At 37.0% G+C, this 21,295-nt stretch overlaps 2 protein-coding genes across 2 annotated transcripts; one reads left to right on the forward strand and one right to left on the reverse strand.

Moving 5' to 3' along the window:
- Nucleotides 1-213: 213 nt before the first annotated feature.
- On the forward strand, nucleotides 214-7,193 carry LOC137392749 (U11/U12 small nuclear ribonucleoprotein 35 kDa protein-like). Its single transcript, XM_068079072.1, has 6 exons — nucleotides 214-310; nucleotides 4,504-4,687; nucleotides 4,898-4,976; nucleotides 5,163-5,233; nucleotides 5,426-5,547; nucleotides 6,682-7,193. The coding sequence occupies exons 2-6, from the start codon at nucleotides 4,548-4,550 to the stop codon at nucleotides 7,107-7,109; spliced, it is 840 nt and encodes a 279-aa protein (XP_067935173.1). The 5' UTR covers nucleotides 214-310; nucleotides 4,504-4,547; the 3' UTR covers nucleotides 7,110-7,193.
- On the reverse strand, nucleotides 7,100-21,202 carry LOC137392748 (chromatin assembly factor 1 subunit A-like). The gene is made up of 16 exons (XM_068079070.1): nucleotides 21,136-21,202; nucleotides 20,842-20,928; nucleotides 20,570-20,740; nucleotides 20,223-20,488; nucleotides 20,024-20,137; nucleotides 19,793-19,909; nucleotides 19,592-19,713; nucleotides 17,907-18,021; nucleotides 15,884-16,161; nucleotides 13,546-13,774; nucleotides 10,743-10,830; nucleotides 10,469-10,650; nucleotides 9,338-9,452; nucleotides 9,091-9,190; nucleotides 8,483-8,667; nucleotides 7,100-8,024 (listed from the first exon to the last, which is right to left on the reverse strand). The coding sequence occupies exons 2-16, from the start codon at nucleotides 20,867-20,869 to the stop codon at nucleotides 7,342-7,344; spliced, it is 2,793 nt and encodes a 930-aa protein (XP_067935171.1). The 5' UTR covers nucleotides 20,870-20,928; nucleotides 21,136-21,202; the 3' UTR covers nucleotides 7,100-7,341.
- Between the last annotated feature and the right edge of the window lie 93 nt (nucleotides 21,203-21,295).

The following is a 21,295-nucleotide window of genomic DNA, read 5'->3' on the forward strand; positions in this document are numbered from 1 at the left end:
TTGTGTGTGCGTGCGTGCGTGCGTGCGTGCGTGCGTGTGTGTGTGTAAAGTTGGGAGTTGTTCGCTTGCTAATCAAAATTTCAAAAGCTTTCTCAACAAGTCATGTACCTTTTTCTTCGCATGCAAATTTATTGAGATTGTGTGAGAGCACGTCCATTTTACAAATACAGCCAGCTAATATAATTGGCGATTCAACTTAAACCGACTTTCATCGATTTAGCTCTCGGTAATTTTCATGTTAGCCATGTCGTTTGACGATGCTGTATGTATGCAAACATGATAGTATCATTGTTTGAAGCGAAAGATGAAGGTAACACGGAGTTTTTAAAGACAGCTATACGTTTAATATAGCATGTTGAATTGGTACAGTGATAGCACATATCAGTTATTTCATCTACTCAATATAAAAATTGACCATTCATTTAGAGCAAACTCGTAGAATACACCGTAGGCTACTTGACAAATTACTATTGCTAAAATATAATAGTATGTAATGGCAACAAATATTGATAATTCATAAATATTTTGGTGGGTTTGTCTTCGCAGTGCTCTTTTTTATTTGTTTATTCAGTTCTGCTGTCAAGCGAAAATTTTCGACAAAATTTTGACCAAATGCTGTGTTGGGAGATTTAGCTTTATAGCCATATATGAGTATATTGCCAAATATTTATTGCAGCGTAAATTATGCATTATAAATAAATTCCCTAACATGCCCAATCGACTTCGCGCAAGCTAACGGATTCTCCATACAGTGAGATAAATAGAAATGTCTGGAAACAAATGTTCTGGCGTTTTGCATGCTAACCGAAACTTTTTTATGCTAATTGTCCAACCATCTTTGCTGCTACTTTCTGTCTTGGTCGCTCCCCATGATGCTGTTGTTTAGTTCTGAGACGATGTAGTTTTCTGCCGGTTCTATACTGGGGCTTGTCGTTTGGTATAAATTCTTTTTGAAACCTGTGCCATTCTAATCGCAATCTGTGCTGAGTCTAGTGTATTCTTGTGAGGCTGTTTGGGAATCCCCTTGCCACAACTTGCCTGAGTGTTAGGCTTACTGATCATATCATACTCTGTCCTTTTCGCGCTCTTCAACCAATAATACAACTGATTTTAACATTGTCCTTGCTTGTTGGAAATTTTTATGACTGATGAAATAACTTGTAAGGTCCTGCTTTCTCATGTTGCTCCACACTTGAGATCTTCAACTTTAGTGCTCTTTTGAATGGAAAGAATATCTGATGACTTGAGATTCTGATATTTAAAAGAAAGGTATGGATTCTGCTCTATTTCTAGCACTGAGCAGATGACCTTTCGATTAGCCCTTTTTTTAATCCACTATAGGTTGGCTATCTAGTGCATACTTGAAACAGGGTGCCACGTTTTTTTCAACTTCTTATGATTAGGTTTTTTGATCTCGCTTTTGATGGAATTATTCTGGTGGTATTCCTTGGTTTGCTTTGGTTTCAATTGAATTAAGATTGTATCAATATTTTCGACTATCTTGTTCTTGGAAGACACTTAATGCCACCAACATGGCCAATCACAGAGATGTAATCATATCTAATATATCAGAATCTAATCATAATTTTTAATATTGCTTTTAAAATACAATTGAAAACATTTGATGACTGTGACCACTGCTACTAGTTGTTTTTTATTGCATGTCAGCAATAAAAAGTGGTTTTTTTATTGCACTCAGCTGGCCACTACTTTCATTTACAGTCATACCTCGGCGTACAAGCGTAAAGATGAACTCACACAAAGTTTTTGTATATTTTATCAGAAAATATTGGTATTTTTCTATCATTTGCGATTGTTTTTTATGTTAGAGGTGATCTGATTGCCAGGATGTTTCAAGATTAAAATGATAAAACTATCGACTAAAAATCAATAAAATCGCTATTAAAATGGCTCAGAAGTTTTTAGTTGACATCACTAATTGTTATCATTACGATATTTAATATCGGCTATTTTGTTCAAGTTGAAGCATTATACATTCTATTCTGTCTGTCTCTATGCGATTATGGGCATCATAATTGCATTTTTGATGGGTCTGAGCACTTTAATTGCGATGAAGTTATATCGATTTTATTCTCGAAATATCCGAGCAATTGGGTTCAAACATAAAAAACAATCGCAAATGATAGAAAAATGCCGATACTTTCTGATAAAATCTACAAAAACTCTTGTGTAAGTTCATCTTTTATGTGTTCTGGAACTGAGCTGTCAATTTACTCATGTCTCAAGGCACTGTTTCATATATAAAATAACTATATTCAAATTAATCTGTTACCATACTATGAAAAACACATAAAGCAGGATATTATGGTTGAAAAGTGTGTTTTCAATTGTTGTAATTCAGTTCCTACGCTTACAAAGTTTACAAATACTTATTTAGTTGTTAAGATCTGCAGTAAAATGTAGCATTGTTATGTACACTATTGTAAGCTTTTACCTTCGAGACAGACGTAGTGGCTAACGGTGGTCTGAGAGCGACTTGACAGCAATGCGTTTGGTACACTAAAATTTTGTGACGCCACATAACAGAAACTTTGAATTTAACTTAAATGAATTTAGCTTACCAAATACACACGTAAAGCTAAGTTTTCATCATTTACAAAACTGACTTAAATTTTGTCGTCTTACTTTGCCTCGTCTTAACTTTTAGCCAACCTTTTAAAAACTTTTCAAACTGATTTGAGGAGAACGACTGAGCGATGCTGTTGTCGAAAGCGACTTCTCACATACTTGGCCATAAAGTGGCTATCCATAACCGGCTCGTATCTCAGAGATTACTCCGTATCTCAAGGAAAAGATTTTTTGAAAATGCCGCTTGTACCTCGATTTTCTTGTATGTTTGGGCACTTGTATGTCAAGGTATGACTTGTGATTTTTTGTGCCACGGCAAAACACAAAATAATGTGAGCCTTCATATTCAAAATATACATGGGCCGATGTATCCCACTTATTTTTAGGGCCAGATTTTATGAACTTCACCAATGACTTGACTATAGTTGCATAATTATGGATATATTCCCAATCTCAATAATGCTTGCGTACTTTTTGCATGAGGTGATGGTGGTTGCTTTTGAACAGTTTTTATTTATTTTTGGTCTGTAGCTATAGGATCAGTGCTTATTATTCTTCTTAATTACCAAACGTGGTGCTTCATCTGTTCACAATGCTCTGGCTTTAGCGTAACATCGTGTAAAATCTGGGAAATTTGCTCCAGTTGTAAATAATTTTTGTCTGCAAAAAGATGTGGAACAGCTTGCTTGCAATGTTAGAATTTATTACACTACCTCTTTTTCATCTTTGAAGGTTGACTTGCAACAAAATTCACATTACAGTTATTTGGTATCAAAAGATTCACCATGTCTTACTCTGTTGTGTTGTAAGTGCCAAATATGTGGAAATGGGATTACAAGCTCTTAAAAGCTCAAAAACGAAAAGCCGCCGTAGATTGGGATCTCTTTATTTCGATGACGTACCCACGAAATTTGGTTATCGTCTTGTCACGTATGTTCTCACGTGGATTGAAAGGCCAATAAAAAGCTCAATATAAAACTTATCGTAGTACTAGTTTATGACAAACACTTCGGGTTTCACCGAAGACCTTGTATCAAATATAGATGCTCGCTACTTTACAGTTTTGTTTCGGCATTATTCAATCGTCAAGTCGTTCTCTGATCATGTGACCCAATACTTCGCAAATAATTTTTGCAGCACTTTTCAATTATCACAAGTGACCAACAGGCTCGTCATGATTATCAGACAATGATATGTACTCCTTCGAGCTAAGGTTGAAAAGTTTAACGATTTTTTACGGTAAGTTATAAGATATCATTGCTAAAAGTGACAGCATTACGATGACGATAAAATAGACGCGTAAGAACAATAGACATAGTTTTATTGAATGCGTGAAGTATATTTGTGAAAATATTTCGACGAATAAGGTTGCAAGAAAGTGTAAACAGAAACCATCTCTCACAACTACATCACATTTGAGCCGTTTTGGAAAGGGAATCCAAATTACGGCGGTTTTCTGTTCGTTTTTGAGCTTTTAAGAGCTTGTAATCACCTTTCCACATATTTTGCACCTACAACACAACAGAGTAAGACATGGTGAATCTTTTCATATCAAATAACGGTAATGTGAACTTTGTTGCAAGTCAACCTTCAATGTTAACACAAAAAATACTTTTAGTTATAACAAAGATAGTTGTAAAAATTCTTACAAAATAAGCAGCATTTATGGTTAGTGCTTGTTGACTCTCCTTGTTCAAGAAATCACTCTCTCTTGGATGGAATGCTGCAATTATTGTGATTACCAACAGAAAGCTTAGCATTACTAAATCGTTAGTTTACAGTTATTGCCTCGGAGTGCAAGGCGATAGGAAATCACTGAACAGCAATCATAATGTCCCATTCTGTTCAGCTTAGCATTGAAAGGGAACATCATACTAGTTAACACTGCAACCATTGTTAGTAGATTGTTAGTAGATTGAGAACTGGATGTAGTAAATCATCTGGATGATCAGACAACCATGACTGATTCGATAGAAAATTGGACACCAATTGCTGAGAAGTACCATCCTTTGACATGCGGCAGCATAGATGGAACGGATGACTATCCTCATGACAAGGCTGTTCTTAGGGCGCTCAATTCTTCCTATAAGCCTAACAAGTTCGTTACTGTGGTTATCGGTTATGTTAATATTATTTGTTTTTCTTTTTACCTTAATACAATAGATAACTTGTAAATCGTTAACAGACCTGCATAATATGCTAAAGGCCATATTTCAAATGCATTCCTTAACCAACTGGAAGTTATTCAAGTGCTGATTTCTGCAGACCTTTGTTAATTTAGAAAACAATCATCTTTTGATTAATACAGACAGGTTGAAGGAGATCCATTATGCACCATTTTTGTGGGCCGACTAAATCCAGATACTATAGAAGAAGCATTACATCAGGTATTATATCAGAGAATCTCAAACCATCTTATAGACCTGTGGTAGTTGATAGTGCTTTTCTATATCTATTCTCAGTATTTATCCCACAAAACAGGCTTTTGTGACCTCAAGTGAAGCACATTTTGCTCTGATGTAGTAATTTCATTGGCATATTTAGTAACTACTGTAGTTTTTTGTTTGTTGCAGGTGTTTTCAGAATACGGTAGTATAAAGCATATAAGACTCGTTCGTGACATCATTAGTGGATTTTCCAAAAGGTAAGTCAAATGTACTTTACAGCAACGCAATTTATCAGCATAGAATGCAAATAGATGGGGCTACCATTAACCTTTGTGAATACCGATTTTCTGCACATACATATAACTTCTGGCGCTATGGATAGTTTCCTGCGATTCTCACATTCCTTTTCTCCTCATCCTGTTCAGCTAGTTGCAAGCGCTTACTTTTAGATACGCCTTTATTGAATATAAATCTGGCACAGCTGCACGAAAAGCGGCAGCAAGAGCTAACAAAATGGTGCTTGATGACAGGGAACTTCTAGTTGATATGGAATGTGAGAGGGAACTTGAAGGTATAGAATAGTTCTTTCTCGCTAGTTATCATACCTGGGATAGCGATAGCTCTTACTGTATAACAGTGAATCTGCCATTATCACAACTCTTGGTGGGCATAAAAACCTTGTGCTATAGCAGTAGCATATTCACTTTCAGTAAGGGCAAAGGCACACTCTCTGAGGCTGGTTCACACTATATCGCCATGTCGGAGTTGTCCTCTCGATGTTTATTTGTTGCCCATAAAGCGATGGCACTGAGGCAACGGAGATACGTCGGGAAAGATTGCAACTGTCAAACCTTCACGAACCTGTGCACCACTTCGGCGATGGTGATTGGCTGTCACGGATTGCTTGATCTATATTTTCCTTCGTGGTAGTTGCTGCGTGACTCGTATTTTATCGTTTTTGCTACCGTACTGTGTGAGAACTCTATGCTGCAGGCTATTCGCTGATGTAAGCGAGGATGGGTTTATGGATGAGGATGTGAGGATAGCGTGAACATAACCACTGACAATCACTGATGTACTGTGAGATTAATGTCGAACCACGTCGGATATAGTGTGAACCAGCTTTTTGTCATAATGATCCTGTGGGACCATTCCTTTTGCACAAATCACTGAACAGTATGTTCATTTAATAGAAAACATTTAAAAATTGCTGTTGTTGCTTGCAACATGCATGCTCTACCATAATGCGCTACACAAACTATGAGTCAGACAAGGTAAATACATGTGTATTAGCCTATTGGGAGAAGATAGGTGTACCAATAGTAGCTTATCTATCATACAACCGTTGGATTATCAATCATACAACTGTTAGATTGTCTATTATACAACTGTTGGCTTATCTATCATACAACTGTCAGATTGTCTAATACAACTGTTGGATTATCTATCATACAGCTGCTGGATAATCTATCATACAACTGTTGGCTTGTCTTCATACAACTGCTGGATTATCTATCATACAACTGTTGGCTTATCTATCATACGACTGATGGATTATCTATCATAAAACTGTCATACAACTGTTAGATTATCTGTCTTACAAAAGGAGAATTACTTAGAACACTAATGGTCGATTATCTTCCCATGTAATGGTAATGATAAATATGGTGGAGTATCTGTGGTGTTGTTCGCTATTATTTTTTAGGTTGGATTCCAAGGCGATTAGGAGGAGGATTTGGCGGTAAGAAGGAATCTGGGCAACTTAGATTTGGTGGAAAAGATCGACCTTTTCGAAAACCTATAATTCTTAACCGGTATGCGCACGTTGGTGCCAGTCAACATCTGAAAACTGATGTAGTAGTTAGCAGTAGGAATTATTCCCAGGGCCGGGAACATGACCAGAGGGATCGACAGACGAGTAGGCACTCCAGAGAGGAATCAGAGCATAGGACTCGTAGCTATAGTAGTTACAGGGGGAACAGGGATGATTCTCATGACTCTAGAAGACACTACAGCAGAGATAAGCGTGAGCGGAGCAGGACACCAACCAGCAGAAGTAAAACGAAAAAACACAGTCGTGATCATCGAAGTAGATCACGAGATAGAGCACATAAGAGGTCAAGACATGAATGATCTTTTGTATTAGGTGTGCACACATAAATGCATGCAAAAGTTAAAACTATTAAGTCGATGAATATACTAATACAAATTACGCAATTGTATGTCATTGTATGGATCATAAAACTAGCCAAGTATTCTTTTAAACGAAATAAATACTTCAAACATTTAGAACAGTAATAAAAGTAAAAATTGTCGAAATAGACCTATTACATCGACATCTTAGCCTACAGTTGCCTTGAATGCCTTATTTTATAACCCTTGCCTTTGCTGGACTAGAGTCAGGCTTATTGTCGGGCATATTTTGAGATCTGGGCGTCAGTAGATTTGCTGGTAGTTCCACATCAGATTTACTTAGAGTTGTAAAATTGACTCTTCGTGGAGATTTGCTAGACTGGGAACCAGAGGAAGGAGTTACTTTCTTTTGTATGCTAGTCTGTGGTTGTTTAGGAGGAGTGGAAATAGTGGTTAATGGGATTCTTCTTGGTGAAACGGTTTTAGTGGTGAAGGCTATGGGTGTCAACGTTATACGCCTCGGAGCTGCATTATTTCTTGTGGAAGGTGTTTCGGGTTTTGATGGTATAGAAGCGGTAGCTGATGTTTTAGAGGCAGCTGGCTTTGAAATCTGTGGAGAATCAGATAAGACCACTAATTCAACTTTTGAACCAGGTAGTTCCTTTTGATTTGCAACGGCGTTTGCCGAGTTGAGTGGGTCATTGAATGTTACGGGTGATTCATCAAGAGCGTGAAAGGAGCTGTCCGGACTGGAGATGTTGCGCGTGTCCAAATTTTCCACTTTCAACCTTTTCTTTGCTGGTTTCACAAACTCAGTCATGCGCTTTTGTGAAGAGTCGTTGGATTGTTTCAACGTAGAACTATTCCTTGGTTTCAGAGTTGAGCTGACCTCCAAAGGATCTGGTGTACTTTCCACTGCAAGTATAGATAAACACAGCTGTCTGAGACCACTTCTTATGTAAACAGTAGAACGATCCTGTAGTCACAAATAGATAGATTAACTTGAATAGGTAGCGAAAACTATTTACATGGAAATGACATAGATGAGATATTCATTGACATGACTGACACAACAGTACTCTGAGGAAGTAGTGCTGTGATCTAACATACAGAAATGTCAAAACTCAAATGCATTGCACAGAAATATTAACAGTTTATAAAACATGTAAAACACCAACATATTAGTTTTAGTTGCGGAATTTTATGATTATTACCTTAACATTGACAGTCCGGCAATAAAATTTAACAAAGTAAAACAGATTGTTTTAACATTATTTAATTGCAGTATGAGGATGATTCGACAGTTCATTTTTAGCTAGTTATATCACATGTTGAAGTAAGTGGGGCAGCTATAATACAGCTGGGATACTAACCTTGCATGGGAGTATGGAGTGGTTTAGCGGGAGTCTCCATATTGTATGCTGGATTAGGCACAGGCAGATCACTAAGGCTGTACTTAAGCAGTAGCTCCTCTTTTACCAGCCACATGCAGCGACTTGTCTCCCTCTGATACGATGCAATTGATTGTATCATAGCTTTTAAACCTTTCTTTGGTAGACTACAACATATTATCCATTACTCAAGAGCTGCTTATATGTCACTCAGTGTTCACACTACTCCTTCGATAATCGTAGTTTTCTCTCTTGAAGGAACTCTGTCTATTTAAGATGAGCGATTATGACAGTTAAGGGAAAGCGAATTGTAAATGTTACCTGTTTAAAATGAATGCCCTATAATCGCATGACCAATAAGTTTGAAGTAGGGAAAATGTACACAGCAAATCACATAACACTTGCTAACAGTCATGACGTAATCAAGCTTAACATATTCACCAGGCACTTTTGCACAGCAAATAAAAACTTGTACATTATTCCAAAACACCATTGTTACATTCCAGTACAAAAAATCATAGTCACCCCGTTGCATGTGAAACCTGAGACACACTGGACAGGTCTGGACTAAGCTGCAATTATCTACTCACAGTACAGATGTTTTCCTCTCCCAAGATTTCTGAAATGCTTTGATAATCACTTTCATTCCTTTAACACATCCATGCACAGCTCGAATGAGATCAGGTATAGCTACAAATAAAAATCGCAGTTCACAATGCACGTTATATGTATCTACAGACAAGCATTTATGACAAGAAATGCCGCCAAGGCCTGTCAAATTTTACTCAGAGTAAACGTGATGGAAAGAACCATACTGACCCTAGGGTTTTGACTCACCTTCTTCTGGCACTGGAATCCGAGATTTTTTAGAAGCTGACGCAGTCTCAGGATTATCAGGCGAACTCTTGACTGGTGTGGTGAATTCTATAGGACACGGCTCAAACAGTATTGCCTGCGGGATACAGAAGTAGTATGAATGTATCACTACTAACAACTCAAACAGTATCACTTGTGGGATACAGAGGTAGTATGGGTGTATCACTGATGCGCAATTATTAGGGATACAGCAACAGCATGCAACTATCACTGATAACTAACCACTAACAGAAAAAGTCTGACATACGTTTTAACAGGATTTGTCCCACCTAAACTGCAGAATACTTGCACAATACACTTAAAAGTTTAAATATCTTATAATTTAGCTCCTTCAATCACTTAAACCTGTAGATGACACATTACCTGCTCCTTCGCATCACACATGATAAACATGCTTTGTATGGTAGCTAGGTGGTAGAGAGTGCTGAAAATCTTAACAAGTATCAGTTCTACAAGTAACTTAGTTTTTTGTGTTATACTACCAATTAAGCTCCCAAACAGCTAGGTACTAGGCCTTTATAGAGATAGTTCCATGATTATGGAAACATATCTATGGAAGCGTATCAATCCCTGCGTTTTCATGCTTTGAATGAATTCGGAATTGCTTCCACTCTGAATCATAGAAACAGTAAAATCCAAGCGCATTCGACACCATTTTATACTTCGAGAATACTTTGACATCATAAAAATGCTGATGGATACAGACTGGTCGTATGTCTGCTAAGCTTTCCCCAGTAAAGTTAAAGCAATTCAGCACACTTCAGCCCGGAACCACGCGGGTCTCTGCTATGACAACATTATATTGCTACTCATTACCGTTTCAGCTTGACCTTTTGCCTTTGCTTGAACCTTCACATGCCAAGGATCTGTTGCTCGTACAAGGATGACAAAATAATTACCTTTTATGTGTAACTAATTAGTTGACTAAATATGAATTAAAAAGTGACCGTGATCCGAAAGTGGGTCTATTTTAACAAGCTTTGTTCTGATGGATGCATCGTGAGTCTTGGAAAGAAAACACAGTGATTATAAACACAAAGACAACAGCAGCAATCACTAGCTATTTAGACCTGCTCTCCTCTAAATACTCACGGAGAAGGTCAGCAACCGCTGAGCATGAGGATGTGGTTCAGAAGAGCCCTCTTGCTGCCATACAGTGCCATATACGGTTGGCTTGAGTTTATTTATCTTCCGATTGCGCTTGCCGTATGTCCTTGCGATCATCTGCTTTGTCTTTTTTGCTGCGATCGTCTCCTCATCATCTGAGGCTCCACCTTGCAACGATGTGGTAGAAAAGACATGTGAATTTGTTAGAACAACGCCATCCGCTGTACACACAACTAGAACAAAACAGCTAGTTTCCTACCTTCGCCATCAGAGAGATAGTTATGGTCAACCAAAAACCCATCCTCCCTTAGCTCTGGATCAAAGTCAAACTCATCTTTTTCTTCCTCCTACAAAATATATGGCCAAACTCTGTGATACAATTATCTAAACATTGACTTTTAATTCGTAAGAAAAAGAAACAAATGTTTTACCCAAGTAGACTCGATGATGAAACAGCTGAAAAGTTTAGAAACTGCTGTTTGTGTATATGCTGCCAGCATCTGTCTTTATCTATGAGCTGCTGTATATATTGTGTATACGCTGACAGCATCTGTCCTTATCTATGAGCTGCTATATATATTGTGTATACGCTGACAACATCTGTCCATATCTGTGAGTTGCTCAAACTTTCGACAACTTGCAAATGCTATCAGATCTTTTCTTTAATTTTTTCTATGAGTTTATGGTAAATATTTTGCATGCTGTTAATAACATTTTACGGCTAGTATCAAGCGACATTGGGCAAGCCTCGATGGCTTGAGACACGAGCTATTTACAAGACTTTTGCTGTAGTAATCCTAACACGCAACAAAAGTAATAACAATTAGCAGTAACAAATTATAATCATAAATATGGCCCCTCATTTGTCGAATGTGTTCATTTCTACACGACAAAGTACTAACATTTATCTTTTGTAACCAATACGCTGACTCTGAATAATTTCTTGCAGACAAGTTGCAAATTGTTTCAAACCCGGTCTCATGCTATTGACACAAAACCACAAAGATGGTCAAACTGAAGCTGGTTACCAACAGTTATATAAAACATCATACAAGCTATAATGAATATATCACTGTGTTAAATTGTGTTGAGAGCGTGACAAAGTCTTGAAAATTTAGTTTTTGTCTCAACATTTTTGTATCAACAACATACATCAATGCAAATATCTCTTCAAGTAGATCTGAACTACTCTTGAACTATCCTCAATACACAGCCAAACCTCTGCGATGAAATCCGCATATGAACTCCTTCTACACTCAGAAGAACACGTTTGACTCAATAACCAAATAGCTTGCAGTTTTGCAAAAAAAATGAAAAAGTTGATGACAATTAAACAAATAATAATAAATAACATGTAAGCTAAATTGTTTGCATTTTACCTAGTCCATGTTAGAGTAAGTTATACCTAGTCCATGTTAGAGTAAGTTATACCTAGTCCATGTTAGAGTAAGTTATACCTAGTCCATGTTAGAGTAAGTTATACCTAGTCCATGTTAGAGTAAGTTATACCTAGTCCATGTTAGAGTAAGTTACACCTAGTCTATGTTAGAGTAAGTTACACCTAGTCCATGTTAGAGTAAGTTACACCTAGTCTATGTTAGAGAAAGTTACACCTAGTCTATGTTAGAGTAAGTTATACCTAGTCCATGTTAGAGTAAGTTATACCTAGTCTATGTTAGAGTAAGTTATACCTTGTCTATGTTAGAGTAAGTTACACCTAGTCTATGTTAGAGTAAGTTACACCTAGTCTATGTTAGAGTAAGTTACACCTAGTCTATGTTAGAGTAAGTTATACCTAGTCTATGTTAGAGAAAGTTACACCTAGTCTATGTTAGAGTAAGTTATACCTAATCTATATTAGAGTAAGTTATACCTAGTCTATGTTAGAGTAAGTTATACCTAATCTATATTAGAGTAAGTTATACCTAGTCTATGTTAGAGTAAGTTATACCTAGTCTATGTTAGAGTAAGTTACACCTAGTCTATGTTAGAGTAAGTTATACTTAGTCTATGTTAGAGTAAGTTACACCTAGTCTATGTTAGAGTAAGTTACACTTAGTCTATGTTAGAGTAAGTTACACCTAGTCTATGTTAGAGTAAGTTATACCTAATCTATGTTAGAGTAAGTTATGTCACATATCTTTATTTTCACTTCTACTTTCTTTTTAAAATTATGTGTAAAACTAATAAATTGAACGAACTAGTCAATGAAGAGGTTTTTATAGTGCTGGATAACGATTCGAGTGCATTCGGTTTTTCGATAGTTGTTCTCTCTCGATACATCGATTCAGAAGGAGAAGACAACTGCGTTATGAATTTTACATAACGATTCGATTCAGTGTTTGCGCATGCCCACGCAGCAGCTTCCTAAACAAAGTTTCGCGAGAGCATTGATCGGTCAGCAAATGTGTTTAGAGTTTTTTTTTCATCCAAAAAGTAGCAACAGTCTTGACTCTTGCCAAATTAACTCACGTGATGTTTCGTAGTTAAGAGACTCAAATTTGTAATATCTTATTATGGTATTAATCTTCATTGATTGTATTTGTCCTGAGCATATTGTAATTTTTTATTTATATTTATTCAATTGTTTGTAAATTAATTAATTTGATGTTGATTCATTAAATTTTAAAGAGGATAACATTTTTCAAATTGTATTGGTTAATTAATATTAATATAATTGAAAATGACACCATTACTTAAACATTTTTTGCAAATATTAATTATTAGTTTACTATTTATTAATAAATATACAAATCTCGGTTCGATGCGGTTCATAATGCCCATATGAGCAAACCGAAGTAACAAATGAAGATTCGGTTTCATTCAATTTTCAGGAGGAAACAACTCTGAAATCGAATGCAGAGTGCAGATAGACACCGACCAGCTCTAGGTTTTTAGTGTTACTTTATCTTCGAAACACGTAAATGGAAATGTAAGCTCGGCGATGCGCAAAGTTAAAATTTCACATCCTGTGTTGAAAAATTCACATTTTGCTGCGGTCGTAAGAAAAGGTTTGACCGTATGACAATGACGCAGATGATAAGTGAGTGAAAAAGACTCACATCATCCTCGCTGTCAACACTCTCTCCTGGCTCCTCTTCCTCCCACTCATCCGCACTGTCATTCTCATAATCAAACCACTCCTTGTCCTCTCCAAACGGCCTTCTTGGTTTGATAAACTCCGACTTCTTTCTCCACGTGCCAAAATAGGCAGGACGCACATCCGTGTGAAACTGAAGAAACTTTACTGGCGCCTTAAAAGTTGAAACCAATGAAATATCCTCTTCGCTCCTGTAAAAACATGAGTACTGCTTCTATCAACAATGAGCTGATATGCTGGCTGCATCGATGGCATCAGTTGTTGATCTCAATGACAGTATTGATGGTTACCTAACATAAACAATGCTCCATGCAGTTACACATGTCTACCCGTTGGCCCTACATGGCTTCACATAGATTCTAAGTTGTCAGTGGTGTTCAATAAAGCATGAAATAGTCATAGCAAAGTCTGAGTGATCAGCCTGTTTCTAACGGATGTTAGAGTTTCCAAATTTCTGGCATCTTAGAATTCACAAACTAATTTATGAAGCAATATGTAGGGCAGTTGACAAAGGAATGACTAATTAGTCTCTCATTATTTAGGGGTTTCCTGAGTAGGAATAGGAAACGCATGGTTGTTAATGGCAACTGTTTTTCCTGTTAAGAATCTGATTTCATCCAAGAATAAGACACAGTGAGCCCTTTTGAGTTACTTGCTGTTAGTTTGTGTCAGAAGAAAAATTATACAAACTTTATGCAATAATTTTTTGATTAGTGTAAAAACAAAATTCAAGGTTGACCTGCAACAAAATTCACATTACAGTTATTTGATATCAAAAGATTCACCATGTCTTACTCTGCTGTGTTGTAGGTGCAAAATATGTGGAAATGTGATTACAAGCTCTTAAAAGCTCCAAAACGAACAGTTAATCGCCGCCATCACAAAACTGCCATAGATTAGAATCCCTTTCCAAAACGGCTCAAATGGGACGTAATTGAACAAGATGGCTTCTGTTTACACTTTCATGCAACTTCATTCGTCGAAATATTTTCACAAATATACTTCACGCATTCAATAAAACCATGTCTATTGTTCTTACGTGTCTGTTTCATCACCATTGTAATGCTGTCATTTTGAGCACGGATATCTCAAAACCCACTGTAAAAATTTGTTTCATTTTTTAACCTCAGCTTGAAGGATTGCATATCATTCTCTAATAAACATGACGAGCCTGTTGGTCACCTGTGATGGTCGAAAAATGCTGCAGAAATTATTCACGCTGTTTGGCAGGAAATATTGGGTCAAATGATCAGATTGCGGCTAGACGATTAGACCAAGCCGAAACAAAACTGTAAAGTAGCGTGCATCTATATTTGATACGGCCTTTTCAGTGAAACCCCGAAGTGTTTATTATAAACTAGAGCTACGAGAAGTTTTATATTGAGCCTTTTATTTCACGTGATAACGTGTCAAAACAATAACCAAATGGATTGATTACGTCAGAAAAATAAACTGATTACAATCTACGGCGGTCTCGTGTGGCTGCGATTAACTGTTTGTTTTTGAGCTTTTAAGAGCTTGTAATCACATTTCCACATCTTTTGCACCTACAACACAGCAGAGTAAGACATGATGAATCTTTTGATACCAAATAACTGTAATGTGAATTTTGTTGCAAGTCAACCGTTAAGATATGGTACCTGATACATTTTCAATGTTTCTGATTATGCTGTCTTAACACCAATTAATGCAAACATGAATACAAGAAATTGAACAAAATGACTGTTTTCGTAATTCTAGTACCCCCAAATTGGGAAATTTTGCATATACTGCTTTTACAGTATTTAAAAAATTCTGGAAAAATTCAACAATTATAAAATTCGCTGACTTTCATATTAATGTCATATTACTTCAGAAGCATTGGCTTATATATAAACAAAATTCGATGTACCAAGATGTACAAGGGTAATATAACTTATTTTTTTGACAAATATTAGGATATCTTATAGAAAGCTTTACAAAAGCTTCGAATAAAAGAACCAGCTCAGTAACAATGCATCACTCTTAGCCATCAACATCTCCGAGTAACCGACTGGATAGATGGTCACTTAGCTTTAGTGACAATATATCGGAATTGCCATTGACCTGCACTACTGCCCTGTGCAAACATGCCAAGCAATAAAAAATGAGTCTACAAAAAATAACTTCAAAGGAAAACACACTCGTCTGTCTGGCAGCCGTTTTTAGAAGATGCACAGACATTGCTGCTGTCAGACCGTAATTGTCTCTCACAGCAAATCAAACACAATAGCTTGAGACAAGTCAAAGCAGAAGAGTAATAACATGCTGCAGCACCCTACCAAGGCCATGTTGAAGGAGAACTTCTCGCGCCGTTGGTCTTGAGTTCAGAGAAGTAAGTATTCTCGAGAGGAGACTGTGCGGTGACTGCCTTATCAAACACCTCGTGGTTTATTGGGGGTACCCGGTGCAGCACAGCCAGCTTCATGTCAGCCTTTGGACAGAAAGGCTTGAATCTATTAGCTGTAGCTTCAGGCTCCTGCACTTCCTCACTTGCCTCTTTTACCGGCTTCTGGATGAACCGTAACAAGGCATTCTGTTGGGCCTGGATAGCCTTTTGCTAAAACAGCACAAGAACTTTCGATTAATGAACTGACCGAGGCCAAACAAGCTGACAAACTGATGTAATGTTTATGCCAGAATGGTCACATTGATTTGACACTGGAATAGGGCCACATCAAGCACCTGTCAGAGGTTGGAGTGATCAATCCCTATCAAGATATCCTATCAGCACCACATCAGAAATGGTGGATTAAGTGAGATTAAGATTAAATGATTAATCTGCTGACTTTACTTGAACCCTTCCAACATAGAAGTATGCTTACTTGAAAATTAAAAAAAATGATTACGACTTCCACTCGGACCTCTAGGAATAAAGAGTATAACTCCCATTTGAACATTTAGAAAATCAATCACAAACTTTTTTCACTACATCGCTGTGAAATACTGTACCAAACATTTTGGTTTCATGTACATTTTTGTGGCTGATCATAGAATAATCAGAACCCGATTAGTTTTAGCGCATGTTAAACTCACTACAAATGGTCAGTAAAAGAAATGGTAAGTGAGAGAAATGGCAAGTGAGAGAAATGGTAAGAGAGAGAAATGGTAAGTGAGAGAAATGGTCAGAGAGAGAAATGGTCAGAGAGAGAAATGGTCAGAGAGAGAAATGGTCAGTGAGAGCAATGGTCAGTGAGAGAAATGGTCAGTGAGAGAAATGGTCAGTGAGAGAAATGGTCAGTGAGAGAAATGGTCAGTGAGAGAAATGGTCAGCGAGAGAAATGGTCAGCGAAAGAAATGATCAGTGAGAAAAATGGCCAAAGTGCTGCTGACAACTAGACATTAACAATCATGTATAGCTGCGAGAAACCAGTTGGCGAGATGGTTTATTTCCTGTTAGACCAAGGTCTGTCAGTCTAAACCTAAAGGCTTGAAACTGAGTATGTAGCACAACAGTATTTGAAGACCTGATGCTATTCTTAACATTACCAGTGACACAAAAACCAACTGAGCGTCATGGCCACATGCATGACCAAAACACAAAATATTTTAGCACCAATAAAAAGATTAAGGTGCTAACTGCTCAACATGAGAGATGTTCTTCCTTCTACCGAAAGGTCAAAACACACGAACACGAAACTCGTGATGGCGATATTTTATGTCGTGAAAAACACTGATCAAACGAAACCGTAATTAATTACAGCTTGTGTTCCAATACGACCAACAGGAAACAGCCCAGCGTAAAATGCAAGCAAATTCTTCTCTGCAGTATCTAAACAGTGTGATGGATGTGTCTACCAAAGAAACATCGAACTTTATGAGCTTTGTCTAATGAACACGTTGTCCAATACCAGTGGGAAGGGCTCAGTGTGTTGACCTTATACAAACGTATTGGGCGACTTTTACATTATTATACACTTGTTTTTTTGGGCCTTAACCTCCTAAAATAGCTAGAATTAAAACAAACATTACGTACGACCAAACTGTCTTAAATACAATATATTATAGAATAATCTTTGCTGTAATAAAAACCGTCTCCGTCCGTCTGAACCCACGCTAAAAGAGTTAGGAGAAAGAAATTGCCTTGCACAGGAATTGAACTTAGATACTCTGTTTTACAGACCGGCGGGCTAACCACCACACCACTCGGCTGCCTTGCTACTTAACGGAATCATTATGCACATGCTGATTACCAGTGACAATCTGTCACGGGCGCAGACTGCCAAGCATACTAGTACATATAGTATACTATAATAGATAGTATGCTTACTGGGGACAAAGTTTTTACATTATAACATGACTCACCTTCTCTTCCTTTTCACGATTCCGCTCCAAATCCTTCAGTCGCTTTTCTTCTTCTTTTTTTAGTCGTATTTCTTCTTTACGCTGCCGCTCAGCTTCTTTAGCAGCATTTTTGGCACTGAAAAAAAATCGAAAGCATCCTTGCCACTCACAGCACATATTGAAGACCCACGTACCTATTCCAATATTGTTGAGATCTATAGCGGGTATACAGTATCAGTAAAAAATAGTTTGCATTTATCCCAAAAGCAGCCGATGAAGTGAATTACACTATGGCAACTTAATCCACTTACAAGAGCGGATAAATATGTCAACTATATCATGTACATAGAGTTACTACATTGGAAACATGACCTCCATTGCTGACCAAATATATTGGCTTGTACAATATTATAACACTAATGTCAGTGTGTTCACCATTCAACCACAAAATAACTACCGTAAAACATCTATTCGAACGTCACATTGATTTGAACGCCAATTTTATTTGAATGCCACTTCTATTTGACCGCCATTCGGAAATTCTGTGATCTTTACGATATAATAAAAATTGAACACTTAAAAAACATCTTTACAACCCATAATAGAAAATGATCAGTAGAAAAATGTCCACAAAATGGTGCTAATATTGTCTCAGTTACATCCATAACAATTAATTCTTTCGTTCTTGCTGTAGTGGTTGCCATGATTTTAGTAACAGTGTATCTGAGAAGATAGATCGTCACAATAATCAGAACTACACTCTTATTCAAAGTCACTATTTGTCCATAATGTGGTTTACAATCTGACCTGAAAACCTTGAAGCGTTTTGATGAACCATGAAAATACGCTTGAGGAACATCGTACCATGTAATAGCAGCTATTGTTATGGTGTATTCTAACTTTAAAACTTAAAAACAACTTTAAAACTTAAAAAATTATGCTCATTTTCTAACTCCAAAGCATTAAAGTTTCTCCTTTAAATATTTGAAAGCGACACCATCAAAATAATTAATAACTGCATCCGGCTAATATTTTACTTAAAGTTGCTCCTTATTTAACTCAGTCTGATACTTTGACGTGTTTGCAAAAATGGTTTAGCATAAATGGTGAAGCCAACAGCGTTAATACGATGTATCGATACGCCGAAGGAGAGTGCAAAACATAGGCGAGATTAGCATCGCTTCGCCTGTAAAAGGGTTAAATTTGTCGTCCAAAAATTCTGACGAGCGAGTCAGAAATACAGTATCACCCTCTATTTGAACGTCACCTCCAGTAAAGTTTTACAGTATAAACCAAAAATTAACTACAACATGAGCAACATGCCAAATCTTATAACATCCATAGCCTGCAAACTTTTACAAACTGAGAAGGTGTACAAAGTAAACTACAGCAAATGCCAAAAATTATTAACATAAATGTTCTCAAAAACATATTGTAACACCTAGCAAAAATATTTCATCCTTTTTATTTGTTTACGTATTAACTTCAGTTATTTCATTTGATTTTATATAATTGTTTGTTACGGATTTCCTACTAAATTCTAAGTCATGGAACCTTTCTGACTAATCTTAAAAAGGGCTGCACCCAATAAAGCTGCCAAACATAGAATCCAGACTATTCCTAAGAGACTAACTGCAGAACTAAGGCTATTCCTAAAAGACTAACTGTAGGATTAAGACTATTTTAAGTGCATTTGTTAGTCTCACTCAATCTCCGTCTGCTTCTTAGCCTGGAGCTCTTCCTTCAGCTTCTGTTTCTCTTCTTTCTCCTTTAACTTCTGCTCAGCCTTCACACGTTTTGCCTCTTCTGCCTCCCTCTCCTTCCGTTGCTTAACAAACGCACATAAAAGTTAAGCAGACTGCAACTGGCCACAAGAAACTAATTCTTTCACAATCCTTCGTACTCACTTTCTCTTCTAATTTTTGAACTCGCTTTTTCTCTCGTTCTTCCTCCCTCTGCTTCTTCTTTTCTTCCACTGCAGCTCTCTGTGCCTCCTGCCGTTTTTTCACAGATAAGCTTGCACTCTAACAATAAACATGAGTATAGCGTTTTTCTTTAGTAAGAGCAACGATTAAATCAAAACTGTGATTACCTAATTTGTGCTATTATACAATATCAATATATTTCAGTGGCTCTACCTTTGTAGCAGTTGTTGGAGTTTTTCTATCAAGGCTGACATCAGGACTAATAAATGAGCTAGAATCGCCTGGCGGGCTACTGACTTCAGTAGATGTTTCAGCATTAGACAGATCCTACAAAGAGGGTCATGATTAATGCCAAAATAGGTTGGCATCACAAGCATACGCTGATCAATAAACAGTCTCCGATTTGATTTACCTTTTTTACCGGAGTAATAGCTAGAGGTTCTGCATTATGGCTACTTTTTAAGATCGATGAAGGGTTAGATGTGTCCAATACAATCACATCATCAGATTCTGTACTAGATGTTACTTCTATTGAAGCAGGTTCATCACATCTACTTAGTTGAATAAATGGTAATAAAGTGTTCGGGGTAGTCTGATTCTTCTGAACTGGAGAGACCATTGGAGCTGACTCCGAGCTAGATGATACCTCTGGTTCGCTTGCATATCCATCCTTAGCATCTACAAACATACGCTTCCTTTGCAACAAAACCAATCTGAGAAAACAGCAGGCATGAAATGTCTGAGGCTGTGGATTCTTACCTGTATTGTATTTAGAGTTTACATGCTCCGATAACTTTGATTTTTTTCCGCATGTTGGCTTTAGTTCGGTTGGGGGTGTGGGCCGCTTCTTGATTAAAGGTGTCTTAGGATGGCAGATCTGTTTGGGTTGATTACTAGCAGTTTTTGGCTTGATGAAGCATGATAAGGTAGCTAAAACCAAATATATCTAATTCAGTCACTGTGAAGAAACTGTACATTGGTTCAACTGTGAGAATATTACTAAATAGCAAACAATAAGGCAAAACACTTACTTTGAGTGAATTTTTTTCCGTTAGACATTTTACTCACGTTCACGATACATTTGCAACCATGTATGTTTTATATATCAGATCACCAGCCTACAAATAAAATTAAATGATGATATCACAATAAACTTGTACAAAGATTCGCCATCAATATATGTAAGAGAGTTTAGTTACAGTAAATGCTAGCACTTCGTATTAAAACAACATTTGAATAGCCATACTAAATGCTTTTGACTTTTTAACTTGGTAGCTAATTTATACAATCATGAGCTACAATGCAGTTGTATGCAATAACTTTACCTAAATCAACTTCAACAAGGAAAGAAATCGTAACATTTTGGATTTCTTTTATCGCGGCAAAAGCAAAAGATAGCGTTAGTGCTCTAAGATAAACAGCGGAGCTTGACTATACCCCGAAATACAAAACTGAAAATCTTCAAACTACTGGTTACATATATCC

The sequence above is a fragment of the Watersipora subatra genome, chromosome 4 (assembly GCF_963576615.1).
Source record: "Watersipora subatra chromosome 4, tzWatSuba1.1, whole genome shotgun sequence".
In the NCBI taxonomy this organism is placed as follows: Eukaryota; Metazoa; Bryozoa; class Gymnolaemata; order Cheilostomatida; family Watersiporidae; genus Watersipora; species Watersipora subatra.

Coding starts and splice junctions, on each gene's coding strand:
- LOC137392748 (XM_068079070.1), bottom strand. CDS start 20,869: ATGTCTAACGGAAAAAAATTCACTCAAA. Junction 16,162..17,906: donor ATCGTGAAAAGGAAGAGAAG/GTGAGTCATGTT, acceptor GTGCTGTTTTAG/CAAAAGGCTATCCAGGCCCA. Junction 9,191..9,337: donor GATTCCAGTGCCAGAAGAAG/GTGAGTCAAAAC, acceptor TTTTATTTGTAG/CTATACCTGATCTCATTCGA.
- LOC137392749 (XM_068079072.1), top strand. CDS start 4,548: ATGACTGATTCGATAGAAAATTGGACACCAATTGCTGAGAAGTACCAT. Junction 5,234..5,425: donor ATTAGTGGATTTTCCAAAAG/GTAAGTCAAATG, acceptor GCTTACTTTTAG/ATACGCCTTTATTGAATATA. Junction 5,548..6,681: donor ATGTGAGAGGGAACTTGAAG/GTATAGAATAGT, acceptor ATTATTTTTTAG/GTTGGATTCCAAGGCGATTA.